At 46.9% G+C, this 19,831-nt stretch overlaps 1 protein-coding gene and 1 long non-coding RNA gene across 2 annotated transcripts; one reads left to right on the top strand and one right to left on the bottom strand.

Moving 5' to 3' along the window:
- The first annotated feature begins 8 nt into the window (after nt 1-8).
- Nucleotides 9-12,195, top strand: PLAC9 (placenta associated 9). Its single transcript, XM_082718848.1, has 4 exons — nt 9-148; nt 10,204-10,301; nt 11,459-11,582; nt 12,057-12,195. Exons 1-4 carry the CDS (start codon nt 97-99, stop codon nt 12,101-12,103), a joined length of 321 nt encoding a protein of 106 aa, XP_082574974.1. The 5' UTR covers nt 9-96; the 3' UTR covers nt 12,104-12,195.
- On the bottom strand, nt 5,522-10,118 carry LOC309857449. Its single transcript, XR_014307719.1, has 2 exons — nt 6,539-10,118; nt 5,522-6,260 (listed from the first exon to the last, which is right to left on the bottom strand). It is a non-coding gene; the product is annotated as an uncharacterized lncRNA (long non-coding RNA).
- Nucleotides 12,196-19,831: the final 7,636 nt, after the last annotated feature.

The following is a 19,831-nucleotide window of genomic DNA, read 5'->3' as shown; positions in this document are numbered from 1 at the left end:
TGGCTCGGGAGGCGAGCATTTCCTGCGGGCGGGTCGGCGCGGGCCCGGGGGCGCGGCGGCGGGGAGACGCTGCGCTGCGCTCGGCCGGCCGGCAGCATGCGGCCCCTGCTCTGCGCGCTGGCCGGGCTCGCTCTGCTCGGCGCTGCCGGTGAGTGGGGCCGGGGCCCGGGGTAGGGGGGCAGGGGTGGAACCGAGCCGGCGGGAGAGCAGAGAGTTGTAGAAGCGGGGATCGGCCCGGGAGGGAGGGTTGAAAAGAGACATGAGAGCCGACCGAAAGGTAGAGAATGAGTGGAGAGACTCGAGGCCCGAGGCGAGAGAGGAGGCAAGGATCGCAGGGTTAAGTCTGCAGGTTGGGCACACATCCCCCCAGCACCCCCGGGGCCAGCTGCCTCCGAGTGCCTACAGAGGCACCCAGGCCTGGGTTATGGGCACTGCCTTGGAGCGGAGTTCCGGCAGGCGATGACCCAGACCTGGCCCAGCATGGCCCGCGGGCAGGCAGACGGCCCCGGGAGAAGGGCCACGGCTTCACCTCCCCTCTGGCCCGAGAAGGCTCTGAGGTCTGGGTGAGCAGGTCAGTCCTCCTGCTTCCGGAGCTCTTCCCTGAGGGCCTGAGCTGCCTTGAGTGATAGGGGGCTGGAGAGCTTAGGGTGCAGGAGGGAGAGGCTCTCTGGTGCTCCACCCCTGTACCCCTCGGGTGGGCCTTGCCTGGCACCGTCAGCTCTCACCTTCTTAGGTGAGGCCCAGATGGGGGGCTGGCGAGAGACTTCTTACAGCCAGATGCTCACGCACCACCCCAAGACCCTGCACATGGCTGGTACTTCACGGTTTACAAGCCCCACTCCCACCATGCAGCCCTCAGCCAGCGGGGCTGGGGCTCCTCCCAGCAGTACCGGTGAGAGGAAGGCTCAGGTCTCCTGGCAGAGCCAAGCCAGAGGCCTCACCAGGCATCCAGGCCTCCTAACCACTCAGGGGGGCCCTTGCCCCCTATCAGGCTGCTCACCCATCAGCCCGGAGCCAGAGGATGTGAGTCACACAGGTGAAGTGCCCTGTGCTAGGACAGATGCCTCCTGTCCCTGTCCTTTCTGGGCACGGCCCTCTGTGGGAGTCAGCACCCAGGGGCAGGGTGGAGGCCAGTGCAGATCCTGGGCAGCCCCTGGCAGAGTTTCTTGGGTGAGGGAATGTGCCTTCCCTCCGGGATACTGTCTCCTTCTCCGTGAGTTGGGGAAAATGGTAACCACCCTACAGAGGGGGCTGCAGGAACGGAACGAAAGAAGTCCCCAGCATGGAATTCAGCACATGTTGGCTCCCGTTTTTGTCCCCTCGGCTTCACTGATCTCTCTGAGCCTCAGTTTTCCCACCTGTTAATTACGGAGGACCCACAGCCTCCTCCTGTGCAAAGAGTGGCTGGGACTGTGCTCAGCACAGAGGCCACGGTGCAGGTCCTTCTCCCCCCTTTCCTCCCCCGGCCCCTCCTCCGGGAGCCCAGGGCACAAAGCCCAGTCTGTGCTCCCCGAGAGGGAGGAGCTGGCTGCCACCCACAAGTGGTGGACTTTCTGGGGCCTCCTTAGTCGTGGTCGGTATATACACTTCAATTTAAAACCCTTTTCAAACACGACTTCCTTTCTGATGATGCCCGCTCCTTGCTACAGATTTTTTTTTAAAAGGGGGAAAGTATTAATGTAATCTCAACCTGAGTTCACACATTTTTGTGTGGAATCTTTCGGACTTTGGACAACTTAACTATTGTTTCTCTTAACTTTTGATTATGAAATCCCTGGAGGTAAAGACAGAACAGAACGGTGAACCCCCATGTACCGACCGCCCCACTTCAGCAATATTGTTTCATGGACGGTCCTTTGTCACTCGCATTCTCTCTCCTTCCTCCAGTAATCTTAAAGGAAATTCCAGGCATCATATATTTTCATCCATAAAGATTTCCTCTTAAGTAATCTTTTAAATATTTCCTTGAGTAATCTTTTTCTCTAAGTTTTATTTATTTATTTATTTATTTTTAAAGTTTTATTTCTTTAAGTAATCTGTATACCTGTGTGGGGCTCAAACTCACAACCCCAAGATCGAGAGTCAGATGCTCTCCAAACCGACTCCATCAGGCATCCCAAAGATAATCTTTTCATAAACATAACTGCAATACCATTATCACACCCTAAAAAATGGACGATAATTTCTTTTTTTTTTCCCAAGATTTTATTTATTTATTTGACAGTGAGAAAGAGACATGGCAAGAGAGGGAACACAAGCAGGGGGAGTGAGAGAGGAGAAAGCAGGCTTCCTGCTGAGTAGAGAGCCCGATGTGGGGCTTGATCCCAGGACCCTGGGATCATGACCTGAGCTGAAGACAGAGGCTTAATGACTGACCCACCCAGGCGCCCCGATATTTTCGTTTTTTAAAGATTTATTTATTTATTTGAGAGTGAGCAGGAGGGGGAGCAGAGGGAGAGGGAGAGATTCTCAAGCAGATGTGCACTGAGCATAGAGCCTGATGCAGGGCTCAATCCCGAGACCACGACCTAAACCGAAATTAAGCGTCAGACGCTCAACGGACTAAGCCACCCAGGTTCCCCTGGACAGTAATTTCTTATATCATCAAATATCTGATCCCTGCTTAAATGTCCCTAATTGTGTCATGTTGTTACATTTGGTTTTGTTTTATCCAAATAAGGTACACACATTGCTTTTGGCTGATACGTCAGTTAGTTTCTTTTAATAGGTAATTTCTCTTCCCCCCTCTTTTCCTCAAAATGTGTTTATGGAAACAACTGGGTTTTTTGTCCTATAAAGTTCTCCACATTAGATTTCAGCTGATTGTATCTGCCAGGAGTCCTCTAAATGTTCTTCTCTCCCCTGTATTGTCTATAAAATGGTAGTTAGATCTAGAAACATCTGCTGTTATGCAAGAATATATTAAGACAGTTTATTGCTTTAACTTGCACTTCTTTGATTACTACTGAGGTTGGACTTTTTCTTTTAAATGTATTGGTCATTTCTACAATTCTTGTGAATTGTCTTAGGCTTCTCAGTTGTGGTACTGGGGTTTTTCATATTGATCTGTAAAAACTCTTTATGTATTGATGGAAACAAATTGCTTGTTATACTTACAGAGCTCTTTTAAGGTTTCTGCTGAGTTCCTTTCTTGTTTTCCCATCAGAGGAATTTAAGGTCCTAGAGCCTGGCCCTTTCATTAATTGTCACCCATGCCTTGAGGCCCTTTGGGCATGCTCTCACTGTCCACCCCTGCCCCAAGCCCCCATGGCCATCTGTCCTCCATTGGAATTCTGCTTTCCGCTTTGAGCAAAAGAGGAAGATGCTGAAGGGCTGTTGTGAGAATCATAGCATTTCTTTTGACACAAATGGATATTGTGGGAGCAAACCACTCAAAGACAGTTCAGTCAGAGGCACGCATTTGGACCTGCAAAGGGCCAGGTCCCCTTGGCCCCCTACCTGTCCAGCCCCTCAACTTGTAACTGTGTCCAAGTTTGTTTGCTCGCCGAATGACAGGCCAGTAAGTTGAGAGGCAAGAAGTTGGGGTAGGAAAGCGACTTTATTTGGAAAGCCAGCAAACCCAGGAGACAGTGGACTATCGATTGTCCCAGAGAACCACCTCTCTGAGCACCAGAGTCGAGCTTCTTTTATGTTAGGAACAGGGGGAAGTGGGAGGAGATTGGAGTCATAAGATGACTGATGTCTGGAGACACTGAAAAAGGTCATGTCGCGGCGCGTGGGTGGCTCGGTTTAATGTCTGACTCTTGATTTCGGCTCAGGTAGTGATCTCGGGGTCCTGGGGTTGAGCTCTGCCCTCAGCAGGGAGTCTGCCTGAGATTCTTTCTCTCGTGCCCTCTGCCCCTCCTCACCAACTCTCTCCCTGTATCTAAAATAAATAAATAAATCTTACCCACCCTCCCCTCCCCCCAAAAAAAGAAAAAAAGGAAAGAAAAGAATAAGGAAAGGAAAAGGTCATGTAACTTCTTTGTCCCTGCTCAGTTGATATTTGTGTGTAAGAATCTGGTCATGTTGTTCCTGTAAATCTTAACATAGTCAACTCTGTATGCACTTTTGTACCTCCTCCAGTGAGATAGGTTTCGGGTAAGAGAGCAGTTTTTGTAAATCTCAGTTGTAGCAAAATTTCTTTAATGACTAACATTCCCACGTGCAGGGCAAAGCAGAAGTTTCTAAGCTGTAGGTCACAGCGGCAGAGAAATGGAAGCAATGTGGAGTCAGACATGCTCAGTTTCTCCCTGTTGCAGAGGAGGCAGCTGAGACCCCAAGATAGGAGGCCCTTAACTTACAAAAGCTCACATCACTGCACAGTATACTCACGTGTGCAGTATAGGCGGAATGAGGCAGGTAGGATACACATCCTGTGCCTCCTGCTTACTAGCTATGTAACTTCCAGCATGTTATTCAATCTCTTTGATCTTTGGTTTTCTAATCTGTAAGAAAGGGAGGTAAGAGTTCTAAGCTCTTGACAGAATCTGATGAGATACTGTACGTAAGCACTCAGCAGAAAGCTTGGTGCATCGTGAGCGATCACTAATCCATAGTAGCTTCCAGTGCGAAGTATGGTTCTGCCCGTTGTAAAGGTGAAGAAACAGAGTCCGGTGAGTGGGACTGGCTTCTAAGAGAGTGCAGAGAGGCAGGTCAGCACTGAGCCCTCTGTGTCCTTTTTGGAGAATTCCTCCCAAACGTCCCTTGGATCCTTGTAGAGGATCTTCATCTATTCCTAGAATAGATGCCTTTCCATCGTGAGAGCTGGTCGAAGTGATCCAGCAGAGCGCTGGCTGCATGTGGAGAGGCAGAGCCCTGGGGATTAATTCTTGCCTTGCTCCATCTTCTGCTACCCTGGTGGATGCCCCCCAGGGCCTTTGCATGTCACTTGGCAATTGCAAGGCATCTTCAAGTGCACGATTTCCTTGAATCAGCACAGCAATCCTGCAAAGTAGACCTAGCAGGGAAGATCCCTCACTCTCTGCAGGGGAGGCAAAGAGCCCTGTCAGTAAGCCCAGAGTTGGACTGCGTCTCTGACACCCAGCCTTGGTGCGCTTTTCAGAGTGTGCAGAGAGAGCTTTATTCTGGATGGCTTCTTAGACCTTCCCTGCCTTGTGGGCTTTTGCAGTTTACCTCTGAACTCATACATGAGGAAAAAAAAAAAAAACACCTCTTGTAAAGTTCAGGGTGCCCTTTGGGGTAGTAGCCTAGCTTGCCTGCCGTAATCAGATACTAAATGTACTGGAATGACACTGATGTGCTCTCAGAGGGACCAGCAAGACTCAGATCCAAGGAGAACAGGAGGACATGTCTGTCCCCAAACCAAATCCAGACGTGCCTCAGAATCTGAGCTCTTTGTTGGGGGCTCGAGGTTCTCTCTCTCGACTTAGCCGGAGCAGTTGCACATTACTGGAGTTCTTCATGTAATTGTTTGCAAGTAGTATTCGGCTTAAAAAAAAAAAAAAAAGTTTAAAAACCACCAATGGTTTTAAGTGAATCATAAATTTTGATACAAATATTGATGTGGTAAATTTTATTATTCTATTACATTGAATGTGGCCAAATACAGTTAACCCGTGAGTGACAAACATTGCTGGTCAAAGCAGAGTATGTCTTCAATGACTCAGGAACCATGGCAATGTACAGGGTTGCCTCTGAGAAATTACGTGTCATCACAGAAGTCATTTGAGTTGTACGTGATTTCTTAGTGTTTAAGTCCTAGACACAAAAGGTCTTCTATGCTGTATGTGGGAGAGGCCGTACTTCCCGCCTCAGAGGATGGGGACCCGGTGGCCATGTGTCTTTAACTGGCTGAGTGAGCCCAGCGCCTCGCGGGGCCTCTGGCCTCCACCGCAGCCTGCTCTCACCAGAGCTCTGTGTTCTACCCATGGCCACCATCCAGGGTGCACATAGGCCCCAAGTGGGAGGCAGGCCAGGGAAAACAACCAGGCCTCCAAGAAGGTCCCTTTCCCAACTGGCCGGGGCAGGGCAGGCGGGAGCACAGGAAGGGAGGGAACACGGGGAACCACAGCTTGGCTGTTTGAGCAGGAACACCGCCACCCTGCAGCCTTCCCCGCTCTCAAGCAACCCAACAACCCCGTGAAGCAGGCATTACCCCGGGCCTTCCTTCTGAGGCGCTCAAAGACAGGGAACATCCAGCTCGTGACTTGTGGGAACTTCTGGTCCAAGAAAGAACTTGTCCTTGACTCACGCCCGTTCTGTCCTTGTAGCTAATTTATGAGGCCTCTCAGCAGACCCTGAAAGATAGAACCACAGCCTGAGTGAACTACAGGGGCAGGAGGGAGGGCCTTGGGCCTCCCCACCCCGGGTTAGGAAGGAGGCAGCAAAGGCTCCGGAGGAGAGGAAAGTTTCCCACAGGCCCACGCCAATTCCGGCCAGGCAGGGTGAGAACAGGGTCCCCCGGGGAGTTTTCAGCCCTCGCACAGTGAGGTCAGTGGTGGGGTGAGGGCCGGCATGGCCGAGGGAGCCGCAGCGGCGGCCTTGCGGTGAGGGCCCCGGCCCAGCTTTCTCTCACCGATGAGCTCACGGACACTTGTGCGGCGGGGCTCAGGCCTCAGCTCTGTCCAGATGTGAGGGATTAGTGCTGTGTGATGTGGAGAGCAACCTTGGCCAATCCTTCTCCCTGGAGGGGTTTTGGAGCCAAGTTAGACCTCATTGCCGACATGTAGAAAACAGGATGTTTCAGGCCAACGGAGGGGAGTGGACTCATGTTGTTCATGACTTACAGGCCTGGCAGAGCCTCACACTTGGCCAGCCAGGTCAGACTGTTTCCTCCCGGCCCGAGCTGGGTCTGGGAGAGGGCAGGCGAAGCTCCGGGGAGAGATGTGGCAGGGGCCCGCGGGCAGAGCCTGTGGAGGGCGTCTGTGGACCCAGACCCCCAAGGCGCAGACCCCCTTTTCACGGACAGCCCTCCTTGTGGGTGAGAGCAGCTCCTCCAGCTCCTAGCAAGTCCCTCCTCTCTTGGCTGGGCTCCCCGGTTCTCCAGCTGAGACACATGAGTCAAGCTTCTGCGTCCCTTCATCGCGGCCGCCTCTAGCCCTGCTTCAGCCTCTCCAAGGCCCAGAACGGAGCACAACCCTCCAGGTGGGGTCCCTCAGGCCACCCTCGCCCTCATCCTGAACTTTCCCATCCACGCATGCAGCCCACGATGGCTTCTGCTTTTTGCTAACAACCCCATCAGACAACTGGCTTTTATTATGGAACATTTCAATCCAGATATACAAGAGTTGAGAGAGGAGTGGCGTGAACTCTCGTGTCCCCGTCACTCAGTTTCAACAGTTATCAATCTGGGCCAATCTTGTGTGGCCACCCATGTCTCCTCCCACTCCCAGGCTGGAGTATTTTGAAGTGACTCCAAGATATGCTAGGATTTCATCTCTAGAAACTTCTGTATGGATCTCTAAAAGGCTCCTTAAAAAAAAAAAAAAAAAATCAGTGCTCACTCCAGCCACACATAGATGAAAAAAATAACCAAAGTACCATGTCATGTCCATCCCCCTCTCCAAAGTCAACAAGACCATTTGTCTTTTTGAAGAAGCTTTTTGAAATTTAGTGGAAGGAAATTATGAAAAGGAAACTAGAGAAACCAATTGATCTCCATAAAGGATGCTCAGAGCGGAAGCATGTTTGGTCTCTGCTCTTGGTTCACTCCCCTTCGTGGAAGATCTGGGATCCAGATAGAGTTGGAGCTGGAACATCTCAGGACGGGGGGTGGGGGGGTGGGGGGCACTCTGGCAGAGCTCTGGGAGGCCAGCTTGCCGAGGTGGGGTCAGGAGAGGGCCAGGGGGCTTGGGGTCCAGTCATTTGCGGACCGCGTGACCTTGGGCAACTCATTCAACGTCCCAGAGTTACGCGTTCATCACCAGCAAAATGGCTCACCGTCGCTGTCCCTACCTCAAGAACGGCCAGTCTTCTGGGCGACTCTGTATGTCTCCTTGGGCAGCCCAGCCAACACCAGGGTCTTACAGTTACAAGTTTTGCGCCTAGATAAAGTCCAATAACCCTTGCCCCCAGTCTGCCTCAGACGCCCACATCCATGACTGCAACCTTGGTATTGTCACCCGGAAGCTGTTCCACTTCTCAGAGCTGAAACGGCAACGTCTGTCACCACTCATTCCTTCTGTTACTCCGTCATCCTACTAAGACCTCCAGTCCTGTCAGCTCCTCCATTTCTCCTAATTTATGGGCGTTCTTGTTGGCCCCCTTTCCTTCATTATCCAAGCTAGAGCTCATCCTCTTAACTCCTTGCTGGCAAAATCCTCAATCCTTTTCTCCCTTGATCTCCCCACATGATCTCTGCAGACCCCCGGGCTTCTGCTCCATCCAGCCCCCCCTGTCCTGGCCACTCTGTACCCAGGGCGGCTATCTGGGGGGACTGGTCTTTCCAAATGTCCCCCTGGAGTGTGGGGTCCTTCGGCATGGGCTTCCTCCTCCTCCCCACCTCCTTTTGAAGCCCTCTCTGTGTTCGAGCCCCCTCCCCAGTGGCCTGCAGATAAAGTGGCTCTCAAAAACAAAGACAAAGACAAAAAGAAGTCATTTGCCGGTCACCGTGCCTCCCATTTTCACGGCTGTGTTTAATAGCCCCCTCACAGAATCCCCGAAAACTTCACAACTAGCTTCCTCTTTCATAAGTCAACGTGAATTTCCAGCAGACTGTTCCCTTCTCACTTCACGGACTAAGGAGAAACGAACAGGTGAGAACTCAGTCTGCGTCTTGGCCCTTTGAGGAGAGGTCTGTCTGCCTTTACCACTTCTGCGGGCCCCCTCTCTGCCTCCCAAGTGCTGCCCCCGCCGCCCCCACCACTGCTGGGCTCCCAGCCCATCCGCTCCTCAGTGCTCCTGCCCTTCAGGCTATCAGCATGGTTGTTTCTTCAAAGAACAGTAACAGCAAGAAACATTCTGTACACCATGTTATCTGATCTCCCTTACTTCACAGAAAGGCTTCAGGAAAATGTTTCCCAGGATCCAGGTTTCTGCCCTTGGACCTCTCTTTCCCTCCTGGTCCTATAGCATCTAGACTTTGCTTTGCCTCCGCTGCTCTGTGAACAATGCTGGGGTGGGATTTAGCAGTGATTTTCTCCTCACTCTGTCTTTCCATCCTTACCTCACTAGACTTCTCTGCTGCTTCAGCCCTCGCTGACCACCTCGTCCTCAGCGAAACTCTTCACTTCGCTACGTTTTGGAGACAGTAGCCTCCTTCCAGAGTGTCAGGGCTCTCCAAGGTTCCAGCCAACTCTGATGCCCCATAGCCATCTTGGGGCCACTTACACTGAAACCTGAGCCCAGAAGCCGGTCCCTGAGACTTCCGGTGTGAGGGCTGGTTGGTGCCGGAAGAACCAAGGAGGAACTAACGTAAGGGAGAAAAGGGATGAACCAAGAGGTGAACAGGATGAACCTCAGGTTTTCCAGACTTGCTGTGTGGCACTGCCCATAGCGCTGCACCCCTCTGTGCTTCAGCTGGGGATCGTAACTGGGTTGTTGTGAAGTTTGGTTGAGTTCGCACATTGGTTTAGCGTACTATGTGGTCCACGGTAACTACTCATCAAATGTTCGATGTGACTGACTAGTCACCAATGTCAAGGCGATGGCTAAAATATCTCCTCATCCTCTCTATTCCTACTGCCCTGCCTCACTTCCACACTTCCCACACTGACTACTGCAATAACTCTCTGCCTTCAAAGACAAACCCCTCCAATCCATTCTCTGTATTTACAAAATTCATATATGACCGTGTGACTCTTCGGTTGAAATAAACCCCAAATAAGCATCATGGTTTGTTTATTGGGGCATCTGGCTTTGTGTCCATGCTCCTCCTCCTCCTCCCGTTCAACTTGTACTTTCCAGCCACTCCAGCCCCGTGAGGGTTTGGGCATGAAACTGCCATTTTATGCCTTTCTCTCTTTGCACGTGCCATTCTGTCTGGCTGGGACCTTTCCTCCCTTCCTTACCTTACAGAGTTCAGGCAACACCTCCTTCAAGAAGCCCACCTGGGCATGGGAGGGGACCAGGGCCATAGAGACAAGTGAGTGATTGGGGCACCCCATCCTCATACCCTGACCCACACTCGGGCTTCCTTTGCTCCTTTTTGTGACTGTTTTCAGGACCCACCTCATGGAGCCCAGTGCTTGGCAGGGGTCTCTGGTGTTCTAGGATATGGTGACGAGGCTTGTTTTCCCACAGCTGCTGAGCCCTTTGTGCCCTCCCGTGGAGAACCGGCCTGGAACACAGGGTGTGACAGACACATGGCTGTCCACGACCGTTTAGACGTCATAGAGGAGGTAACCAGGGTGGTTTGGGAGGACAGGCAGTTTCGGGACCACCTACCAGACTGGTAGCTTTCTAGGGCTCAGGAGAATCTTGCTTTGGAAAATGAGGGAAATCCAGGCCAGTCCTGCTCCCTGGCCTCCATGTGAAGCATCTGCCTCCTTCCCTGGGCTGTTAGGCTCACCAGCCCTTTACAGACCCTGCCTCCCCACGGGCCTTGCTTCCACCCAGCTCGAGATCATGTCCTTGCACAATGAGCTGGTGGACATTCAGTCACCGTGTTTTGTCACTCAGCCATGGTCTGTAACACCGGGTCCATGACTTGTGTGGGAAAAGATCTACACTTTATTTTCTCAAACCTTTAACTGAAATTTAGCATTTCATTCATTATAAGTACAGACAACAAACTGTAAATGTATTTACCAGTACAGTGACTTTGTTCTCAATAGAAATCACAGATAATTTTATCCCATTATAGTTGTGAATATATCAACCTATTTATTATTCATCCTAGACTGTATGTCAAAATTACAGTAGTTGCTAGACCTGATGTTAGATTATGTTATTTCATGAGTTAATAAATACATACGTTTTTACATCAAAGATTTAACTTTTAGTACTTAAGTACTTTTAGTACTTAACTTTAATGCAATTGGTGTCCTAGGAAATCCTACATGCTTTATTTTTTTCAATTGAAGTGTTATTCTGAGAAGGGGTCTGTAGGTTTCACCAGACTGCTAAGGGGGTTCACTCAGGAAGAAGTTAGGATGCCTGACTAAAGAACGTTTCAAATCCCAAACCTGTCATTTGGCAGAATGGCCACCAGAGGGCGGGGTGACAAAAAGAATGTGCTCTCCCGGTCAAGTCCAGAAAGGGAAAAGAGAATCCCAGGGTTGCTCTGCGCCACACCTGTGTGATTGAGTGTATTGACTCCTGCCAGGGCCAGGAGCCGCCTTAGAGAGTGAAGCCCTGGGATTCTAACATCTGGGGAACGGAGAGGCCACCAGGGCCAGAGCCTGAACAAGGAAGACTTGGGTCCCCCAGCACTCAGTTCTCTCCCCGCTGCGCCCCATTGGGCTGCCAGGTGTCTCTGAGGATGTGGCCAAAGAAGCAAGACTTGGCACCACTCTTGTGCTCCCTGCACGCCCTGCTGCCATCTCTCTTGTTCTAGACGGTGGAGAAGACGGTGGAGCACCTGGAGACGGAACTGAAAAGCTTGCTGGGCCAGCTGGAGGCGCTGGCCTGGAACCTTCCCCCAGGGCCCTCTGGCCCCACCCCCGACCTCCTCGGAGATGGTGAGCAGCTGGGGCAGCAGAGGGCAGCTTGGGCTGGGGATGTGGCCTGGACAAACCAGGAGAGGGCTTGGCGCCTTCTGAGCGGAGTGGGGAGGCATCCCCCAACTCTCCCTGCCTGTTCTCTGCCCTCCGTCCTGCCTGGGGGCGTTGCAGCCTGGCACCTTGGTCAGGGCTTTTGGGAGAGCTGGCGCAGTTCACATGGGGCCCACGGAGCACTGTCCTGGATGCAGAGTTCCTGCCTCCCCACCCCCCAGGCCATTCGCCGGGCTCAAAGCTCCTGCACTCCTCTCAGGTCCCTTGCAAAGACCCCATCCTGGGTCACCACAGACCCCTCTGATGGGGTGTCAGAGGGGGTTGCCCCCTGCTCCCTCCCCATGCCCTGTGTTCCTGGCACAGGAGTTCCGGGGACTGGGAAGGGAGGGGAGGGGAGGGCAGGGGGCCTGCCGCACTCCTGAGCTGCCCCCTCTCTTTCAGATCGCTTTGGAGTCCCCGAGCCTGAGCTGCCCAGCAGCTGGAAGTGACACACATGTGGCAGCTCTCCTCTGAGTACAGAGCTGTGCTTTCTGGCCTGCCTTCATCAGCTCAGTGCAAAATAAAAGCTCCTCCCTTGGTCTCCCCTGTGTCTGCTGACAGTGACCCCTATAGCCACGGTGCCTTCTCCATCTACTCCCAGGCCCTGGGGCCCATGTCCTCCTGCGGGCTCAGACCGGGGAGACCTCAGGCGGTCAGTGCTCCTGCTCTCCTTACTTATAGGGGCAGACAGGGCAGGAATTGGTTCAAAGATGAAGCCCCTGAGGCCCAGAATAGCGCAGGGGCCCTCCGAGCAGCCTCCCTACTCAAAACAGGAGCAGTGAGATCACCTGGGAGCCTGTCAGAAATGCAGGACTGGGGGCCCAGCCAGACCTTCCGCATCAGAATCTACATGTCCGCGAAAGATCCCCAGAGGATATGTGTGCAAATTTGTGTGCGATTTTTAAGTTGTCTACTGAGGTAAAATGCACACAACATAAATTTCAAAATTTTAATCATTTTTGAATTGTACAAATTCAGTGGCTTCACGTGGCTGTACGCTAATTCCAGAACACTTTCATCATCCCCCAAAGAAACCCTGTACCTGTATGCAGTCACTTCCCATTCCTCCTCCCACCATCCCTCGGAAGCCACTAATATTTCTCTCTCTATGGACTTGCCTATTCTGGACATTTCATATAAATGGAATCATTCAACGTGCAGCCTTTGTCCAAGTTTTTTCCCACTGAGCACCGTGTTTTCAGGTCTCATCCAGACTGTAGTGTGTATCCGTACTCCGTTCCCTCTGACCGCTGAGGAACACCCCATCGTATGGACACCCCACTCTTACTCATGCATCAGTTGATGGACATCTGGATTGTTTGCACGTTCTGGCTATTATGAATAATGCTATGAACATTTATGTACAAATTTTTGCATAGGCGCTTTCATTTCTCTTGGGTCTCTGACTAACGATGGAATTGCTGAGTCAAATAGTGACTCTTTGTTTAAATTTCTAAAGAACCACCAAACGGCTTTTGCACAGCGGCTGTACCATTTTTCACTCCCACTAACAGTGTATATAAAGGTTTCAATTTTTCCGCATCTTCACCATCTTTTTTATTATAACCATCGTACTAGGTGTGAAGTGGTAGCTCATCGTGGTTTTAAGTGGCATTTGCCTAAGGAGGAGGAGCGGTGTTTCTTGTGTTTCTTGGCCATTTGTCTTTTTTAGAGAAATGTCTACTCAAGTCCTTTGCCCATTTTTAAAAATTGCATTCTTCCTGTCGCTGAGTGGTAAGAGTTCTATATGTATTGTGGATATTAAGGTTTTATCAGATACATGATTTACAAATATTTTCTCATTCTGTAGGTTGTCTTTTTACTTTATTGCGTATCCCCTGAAATATGAAAGTTGTAATTTTGATGAAGTCCAATTTATTTTTTTGTTGTTGCTTATGCTTTTGGTGTCATATCTAAAACTCCATTTGTCAAATCCAAGGTCATGAATATTTTTCTTCAAAGATTTTATAGCGTTAGCTGTTCCATGTAGTTCTTTGATCTGTGTTGAATTACTTTTTGTATATGGTGTGAGGTGGGGTTCCAACTTCAATCTTAGGCTCGTGGATATTCAGTTGTCCCTGCATAATTTGTTGAAGAGAATATTCCTTCGCCATGAAATGGTTCTGGCACCCTTGTCAAACATCAATTAAGCACAGATGTTTAGGTTTCTCAATTCTATCCTATCCATATGTCTGTCTTTATGCCAGCATCACAGTTTGAATTACTATAGCTTTGTATTGTGGCTTAAGTTTTGAAATTAAGAAATGTGAGATTCCTGACTTTGTTCTTCTTTTCCAAGACTTTTTTTTTTTTTTTTTTTTTTTTTTTTTTGTCTATTTGGAGACCAGTCCCTTGCAATTCCATATGCATTTTAGGACCAGCTTGTCCAAGTCTGCAAAAAGGTAGCTAGAATTTTTATAGATATTAAATTGAATTTGTAGATCAGTTTGCAGAGTATATGCCATGTCAATAATACTCAGTCTTCTAATCCGTCAGCACAGGCTGTTTTGTATTTTCTTTCAGTGTACAAGTCTTATACAAACTTAAATTTATCCTTAAATATTTTATTCTTTTTGATATTATTTTAAACAGGATCTTTTTAAAATATTTTATTTATTCATTTGAGAGAGAAAGAGAGCATAAGCAGGGGTGAGGGGGGAAAGGGGGAGGGAGAAGCAGACTCCCCACTGAGTAGGGAACCTAATATGGGGCTTGATCCCAGGACCCTGTGATCCTGACCTGAGCCCAAGGCAGACACTTAACCGACTGAGCCACCCAGGTGCCCTATAAGTAGAATCTTAATTTCACTTTCAGATTGTTCACTGCTAATATATAGAAACACAACTGATTTTTGTATTTTGATCGTGTATCCTATATCCTGCAACTCTGCCAAATTCATTTATTAGCTCTACTAAGTTTTGTGTGGATAGGATTTATAATTTTCTACATAAGGTCATGTCATCTGTGAACAAAAGTTTTACTTCCAATCTTGATGCTTCTTCCTTTTCTTGTCTAATTGCTCTGGCTAAAGTTTTCAAAACAATGTTGAGTAGTAGTGGCAAGAGCAAACATCTTTGTCGGATTTCTGATCGTAGGCGAAAGCTTTTACTTTTTGGCTCCTTAATTCCATTATTGCCATATTTTGTGTGAGGCAGGTGGTTTCAACTGTACCATTTTGATTTCCTTCTCAGTTCTTTTACTGTTTTAGTTATCTCTTGGGATTAAATAAACATCTTAATTTTTTAAAATATTTTATTTATTTATTTACTTACTTATTTATTTACAGAGCAAGCATGAGCAGAGGGAGGGGCAGAGAATCTTAAGCAGACTCTGCATTAAGCATGGAGCCTGACATAGGGCTCAATCCCATGACCCTGAGATCATGACCTGAGCCAAAGTCAGGAGTTGGATGTTTAACTGACGGAGCCACCCAGGTGTCCCTAACATCTTAATTTAAAATAATCCATTATGAATTAATATCAAATTTCAAGACTATATAGCAACTTTGCTCCTACATAGCTCTACCACCTTCCTTTATGTTGTTGTTATCGGAAATTACATCTTAGGGGCGCCTGGGTGGCTCAGGGGGTTAAAGCCTCTGCCTTCGGCTCAGGTCATGATCCCAGGGTCCTGGGATCAAGCCCCACATCGAGCTCTCTGCTCAGCAGGGGAGCCTGTTTCCCCCTCTCTCTCTGCCTGCCTCTCTGCCTGCTTGTAATCTCTGTCTGTGAAATAAATAAGTAAAATCTTAAAAAAAAAAAAGAAATTATATCTTATACATTTTGTGCCCAGCAACAGTTATAATTATTGTTTGGTGTTGTCTTTAATTACTGTTTTGTGTTGTCCTCTATGTTGTCATACAGGATAAAATAAAAGAGCTACAAATCAAAAAACATATTAATATTAATGTTTATGTTTACATATATAGTTACCTCTACCCACGTCTTTTCTTTCTTCATATGGATTTGAGTTACTGCTGGGCATCTTTCATTTCAGCTTGAAGGACTTTCTTTAGTGTTTCGTATAGGACAGATCTACTAGTAGCAAACCATTTACCTTTTTTATCCAGGAAAGTCCTCATGTCTCCTTCATCTTTCAAGAATCTTTTGCCGGATGTAGGATTCTGATTGACACTATTTTTTTTCTTTCAGCAAAACGAATATGTCATCCCACTGCCTTCTGTGTGGTTTCTGACAAGAAGTCAGAATGTTAATTTTATTGAAGAATCTATGTGACAAGTTAGTTCTCCGTTGGTTTTAGAATTCTTTGTCTTTTGACAATTGATTCATGGATGTGTAGATTAATTTCTTCCATAAAATTTTAAGTTTTCAGCCATTGTTCCTGGCTGAACACGAAAGCAGAAATATTTCTGCTTTCTCTCTTCCCCCTGACTCCCATTACATGCATGTTGGCACACTTAATGGTGTCTCACAGGTCTCTTAGGTTCTGTTGAGTTAGCTTCATTGTTTTCCTTTTGCTTTTCAGATTGGGAAATCTCAACTGGTCTATCTTGAAGTTTGTTGATGTTTTCTGCCTTCTCCAATTTCCTCTTAAACCCCTCTAGTGAATTTTTCATTTTACCTTTCAACTCCAGAATTTTTTATCTGGTTCCTTTTTATAATAACAGAAATTTTATCTCTTCTGTTCTTATAGATTTCATTTCTTTTGTGGAATTACAAAAAGGAGCTAAATGGAAATTTGTATTTTAAAGACAGTTAATTTAAAAAGTCTTCATTTGGTAAGCACAATATCTGGGTTTTCCTGTTTCTGTTCATAGATTTTTTTGTGTTCCTGTGTATGAGTCATACTTTGTTGTTTGCATACCTCATATTTTTTTTTGAAGTCCTCTGAGCTCGTTTTTTTTTTTTAATTTAAAAAAATTTTTATTAACATATAACGTAGTGTTAGCCCCAGGGGGACAGGTCTGTGGGTTTCCAGGTTTACACATTTCACAGCACTCACCATAGCACATACTCTCCCCAATGTCCATAACCCCACCACCCTCTCCCTAACACCCTCCCCCCAGCAACCCTCAGTTTGTTTTGGGAGATTAGGAATCTCTTATGGTTTGTCTCCCTATCCCATCTTGTTTCATTTATTCTTTTCCTACCCCCAAATCCCCCACGTTGCATCTCCCCCTCCTCATATCAGGGAGATCATATGATAGTTGTGTTTCTCCGATTGACTTATTTCGTTAAGCATAATACCCTCTAGTTCCATCCACGTCGTCACAAATGGCAAAATTTCATTTATTTTGATGGCTGCATAGTATTCCATTGTGTATATGTACCACATCTTCTTTATCCATTCATCTGTTGATGGACATCTTGGTTCTTTCCATAGTTTGGCTATTGTGGACATTGTTGCTATAAACATTCGGGTGCACGTGCCCCTTCAGATCACTACATTTGTATCTTTAGGGTAAATGCCCAATAGTGCGATTACTGGGTTGTAGGGTAGCTCTATTTTCAACTTTTTGAGGAAACTCCATGCTGTTTTCCAGAGTGGTTGCACCAGCTTGCATTCCCACCAACAGTGTAGGAGGGTTCCCCTTTCTCTGCATCCTTGCCAGCATCTGTCATTTCCTGACTGGTTGATTTTAGCCATTCTGGCTGCTGTGAGGTGGTATCTCACTGTGGTTTTGATTTGTATTTCCCTGATGCTGAGTGATATGGAGCACTTTTTCATGTGTCTGTTGGCCATTTGCATGTCTTCTTTGCAGAAATGTCTGTTCCTGTCCTCTGCCCATTTCTTGATTGGATTATTTGTTCTTTGAGTGTTGAATTTGACAAGCTCTTTATGGATTTTGGACACTAGCCCTTTATCTGATATGTCATTTACAAATATCTTCTCCATTCTGTCGGTTGTCTTTTGGTTTTGTTAACTGCTTCCTTTGCTGTGCAAAAGCTTTTGATCTTGATGAAGCCCCAATAGTTCATTTTTGCCCTTGCTTCCCTTGCATTTGGCGATGTTCCTAGGAAGGTGTTGCTGCGGCTAAGGTCGAAGAGGTTGCCACCTATGTTCTCCTCAAGGATTTTGATGGATTCCTTTCTCACATTGAGGGCCTTCATCCATTTTGAGTCTATTTTCATATGTGGTGTAAGGAAATGGTCCAGTTTCATTTTTCTGCATATGGCTGTCCAATCTTCCCAACACCATTTGTTGAAGGGACTGTTTTTTTTTCCTCCCATTGGACATTCTTTCCTGCTTTGTTGAAGATTAGTTGACCATAGAGTTGAGGGTCTATTTCTGGGCTCTCTATTCTGTTCCATTGATCTATGTGTCTGTTTTTGTGCTAGTACCATACTATCTTGATAATGACAGCTTTGTAATAGATCTTGAAATCTGGAATTGTGATGCCACCAACTTTGGCTTTCTTTTTCAATATTCCTTTGGCTATTTGAGGTCTTTTCTTGTTCCATATACATTGTAGGGTTATTTGTTCCATTTCTTTGAAAAAAAATGGATGGGATTTTGGTAAGGATTGCAGTAAATGTGTATATTGCTTTCGGTAGCATAGACATCTTCACAATATTTGTTCTCCCAATCCATGAGTATAGAACATTTTTCCATTTTTTTCTGTCTTCTTCAATTTCTTTCATGAATACTTTATAATTTTCTGAGTATAGATTCTTTGCCTCTCTGGTTAGGTTTATTCCTAGGTATCTTATGGTTTTGGTACAATTGTAAATGGGATTGACTCCTTAATTTCTCTTTCTTCTGTCTTGTTGCTGTAGAAATGCAACTGATTTCTGTGCATTGATTTTATATCCTGACACTTTACTGAATTCCTGTACAAGTTCTAGTAGATTTGGAGTGGAGTCTTTTGGGTTTTCCACGTATAGTATCATATCCTCTGCAAAGAGTGATAGTTTGACTTCTTCTTTGCCAATAAGGATGCCTTTCATTTCTTTTTGTTGTCTGATTGCACTTATAGTACTATGTTGAATAGCAGTGGTGATAATTGACATTCCTGCCGTGTTCCTGACCTTAGCTGAAAAGCTCTCAGTTTTTCTCCATTGAGAATGATATTTGCGGTGGGTTTTTCATAGATGGCTTTGATGATAATTGAGGTATGTGCCCTCTATCCCTACACTTTGAAGATTTTTTTTTTTAAAGATTTTATTTATTTATTTGACAGAGAGAGAGATCACAAGCAGGCAGAGAGTCAGGCAGAGAGAGAGAGAAGCAGGCTCCCCGCTGAGCAAAGAGCCGGATGCAGGGCTCGATCCCAGGACACTGAGATCATGACTGAGCCGAAGGCAGCGGCTTAATCCACTGAGCCACCCAGGCGCCCCCACTTTGAAGATTTTTGATCAGGAAACAATGCTGTACTTTGTCAAATGCTTTTTCAGCATCTATTGAGAGTATCATATGGTTCTTGTTCTTTTATTAGTGTATTGTATCATTGATTGATTTGTGGATGTTGAACCAAACTTGCAGCCCTGTAATAAATCCCACTTGGTCGTGGGAAATAATCCCTTTAATGTACTGTTGGATCCTATTGGCTAGTATTTTGGTGAGAATTTTCGCATCTGTGTTCATCAAGGATATTGGTCTGTAATTCTCATTTTTTATGGGATCCTTGTCTGGTTTGGGGATCAAGGTAATGCTGGCCTCATAAAATAAGTTTGGAAGTTTTCCTTCCATTTCTTCTTCTTCTTCTTCTTCTTCTTCTTTTTTTTTTTTTAAGTTTCAGGAGAATAGGAATTAATTCTTCTTTAAATGTTAATTCTCCTGGGAAGCCGTCTGGCCCTGGGCTCTTGTTTGTTGGGAGATTTTTGATGACTGCTTCAATTTCCTTACTGGTTATGGGTCTGTTGAGGTTTTTTATTTCTTCCTGATTTAGGTGTGGTAGTTTATATGTCTCTAGGAATGCATCCATTTCTTCCAGATTGTCAAATTTGCTGGAGTACAGTTGCTCATAATATGTTCTTATAATTGTTTGTGTTTCTTTGGTTTTGGTTGTGAGCTCTCCTCTTTCATTCATGATTTTATTTATTTGGGGTTCTTCCTCTTTTCTTTTTGATCCATCTGGCCAGGGGTTTATCAATCTTATTAATTCAAAGAACTAGCTGCTAGTTTCGTTAATTTGTTCTATTGGTTTTTGTTTTGTTTGTTTGTTTGGTTTTTTTTTTTTTTGGTTTCTATTTCATTGACTTCTGCTCTGATCTTTA

The sequence above is a fragment of the Mustela nivalis genome, assembly GCF_964662115.1.
Source record: "Mustela nivalis genome assembly, chromosome: 2".
NCBI lineage: Eukaryota > Metazoa > Chordata > Mammalia > Carnivora > Mustelidae > Mustela > Mustela nivalis.
Note: the sequence above shows the minus strand (reverse complement) of the source record. Positions and strands in the feature narration are given on the sequence as shown.

Coding starts and splice junctions, on each gene's coding strand:
- PLAC9 (XM_082718848.1), top strand. CDS start 97: ATGCGGCCCCTGCTCTGCGCGCTGGCCGGGCTCGCTCTGCTCGGCGCT. Junction 149..10,203: donor CGCTCTGCTCGGCGCTGCCG/GTGAGTGGGGCC, acceptor GTTTTCCCACAG/CTGCTGAGCCCTTTGTGCCC. Junction 11,583..12,056: donor CCCCGACCTCCTCGGAGATG/GTGAGCAGCTGG, acceptor CCTCTCTTTCAG/ATCGCTTTGGAGTCCCCGAG.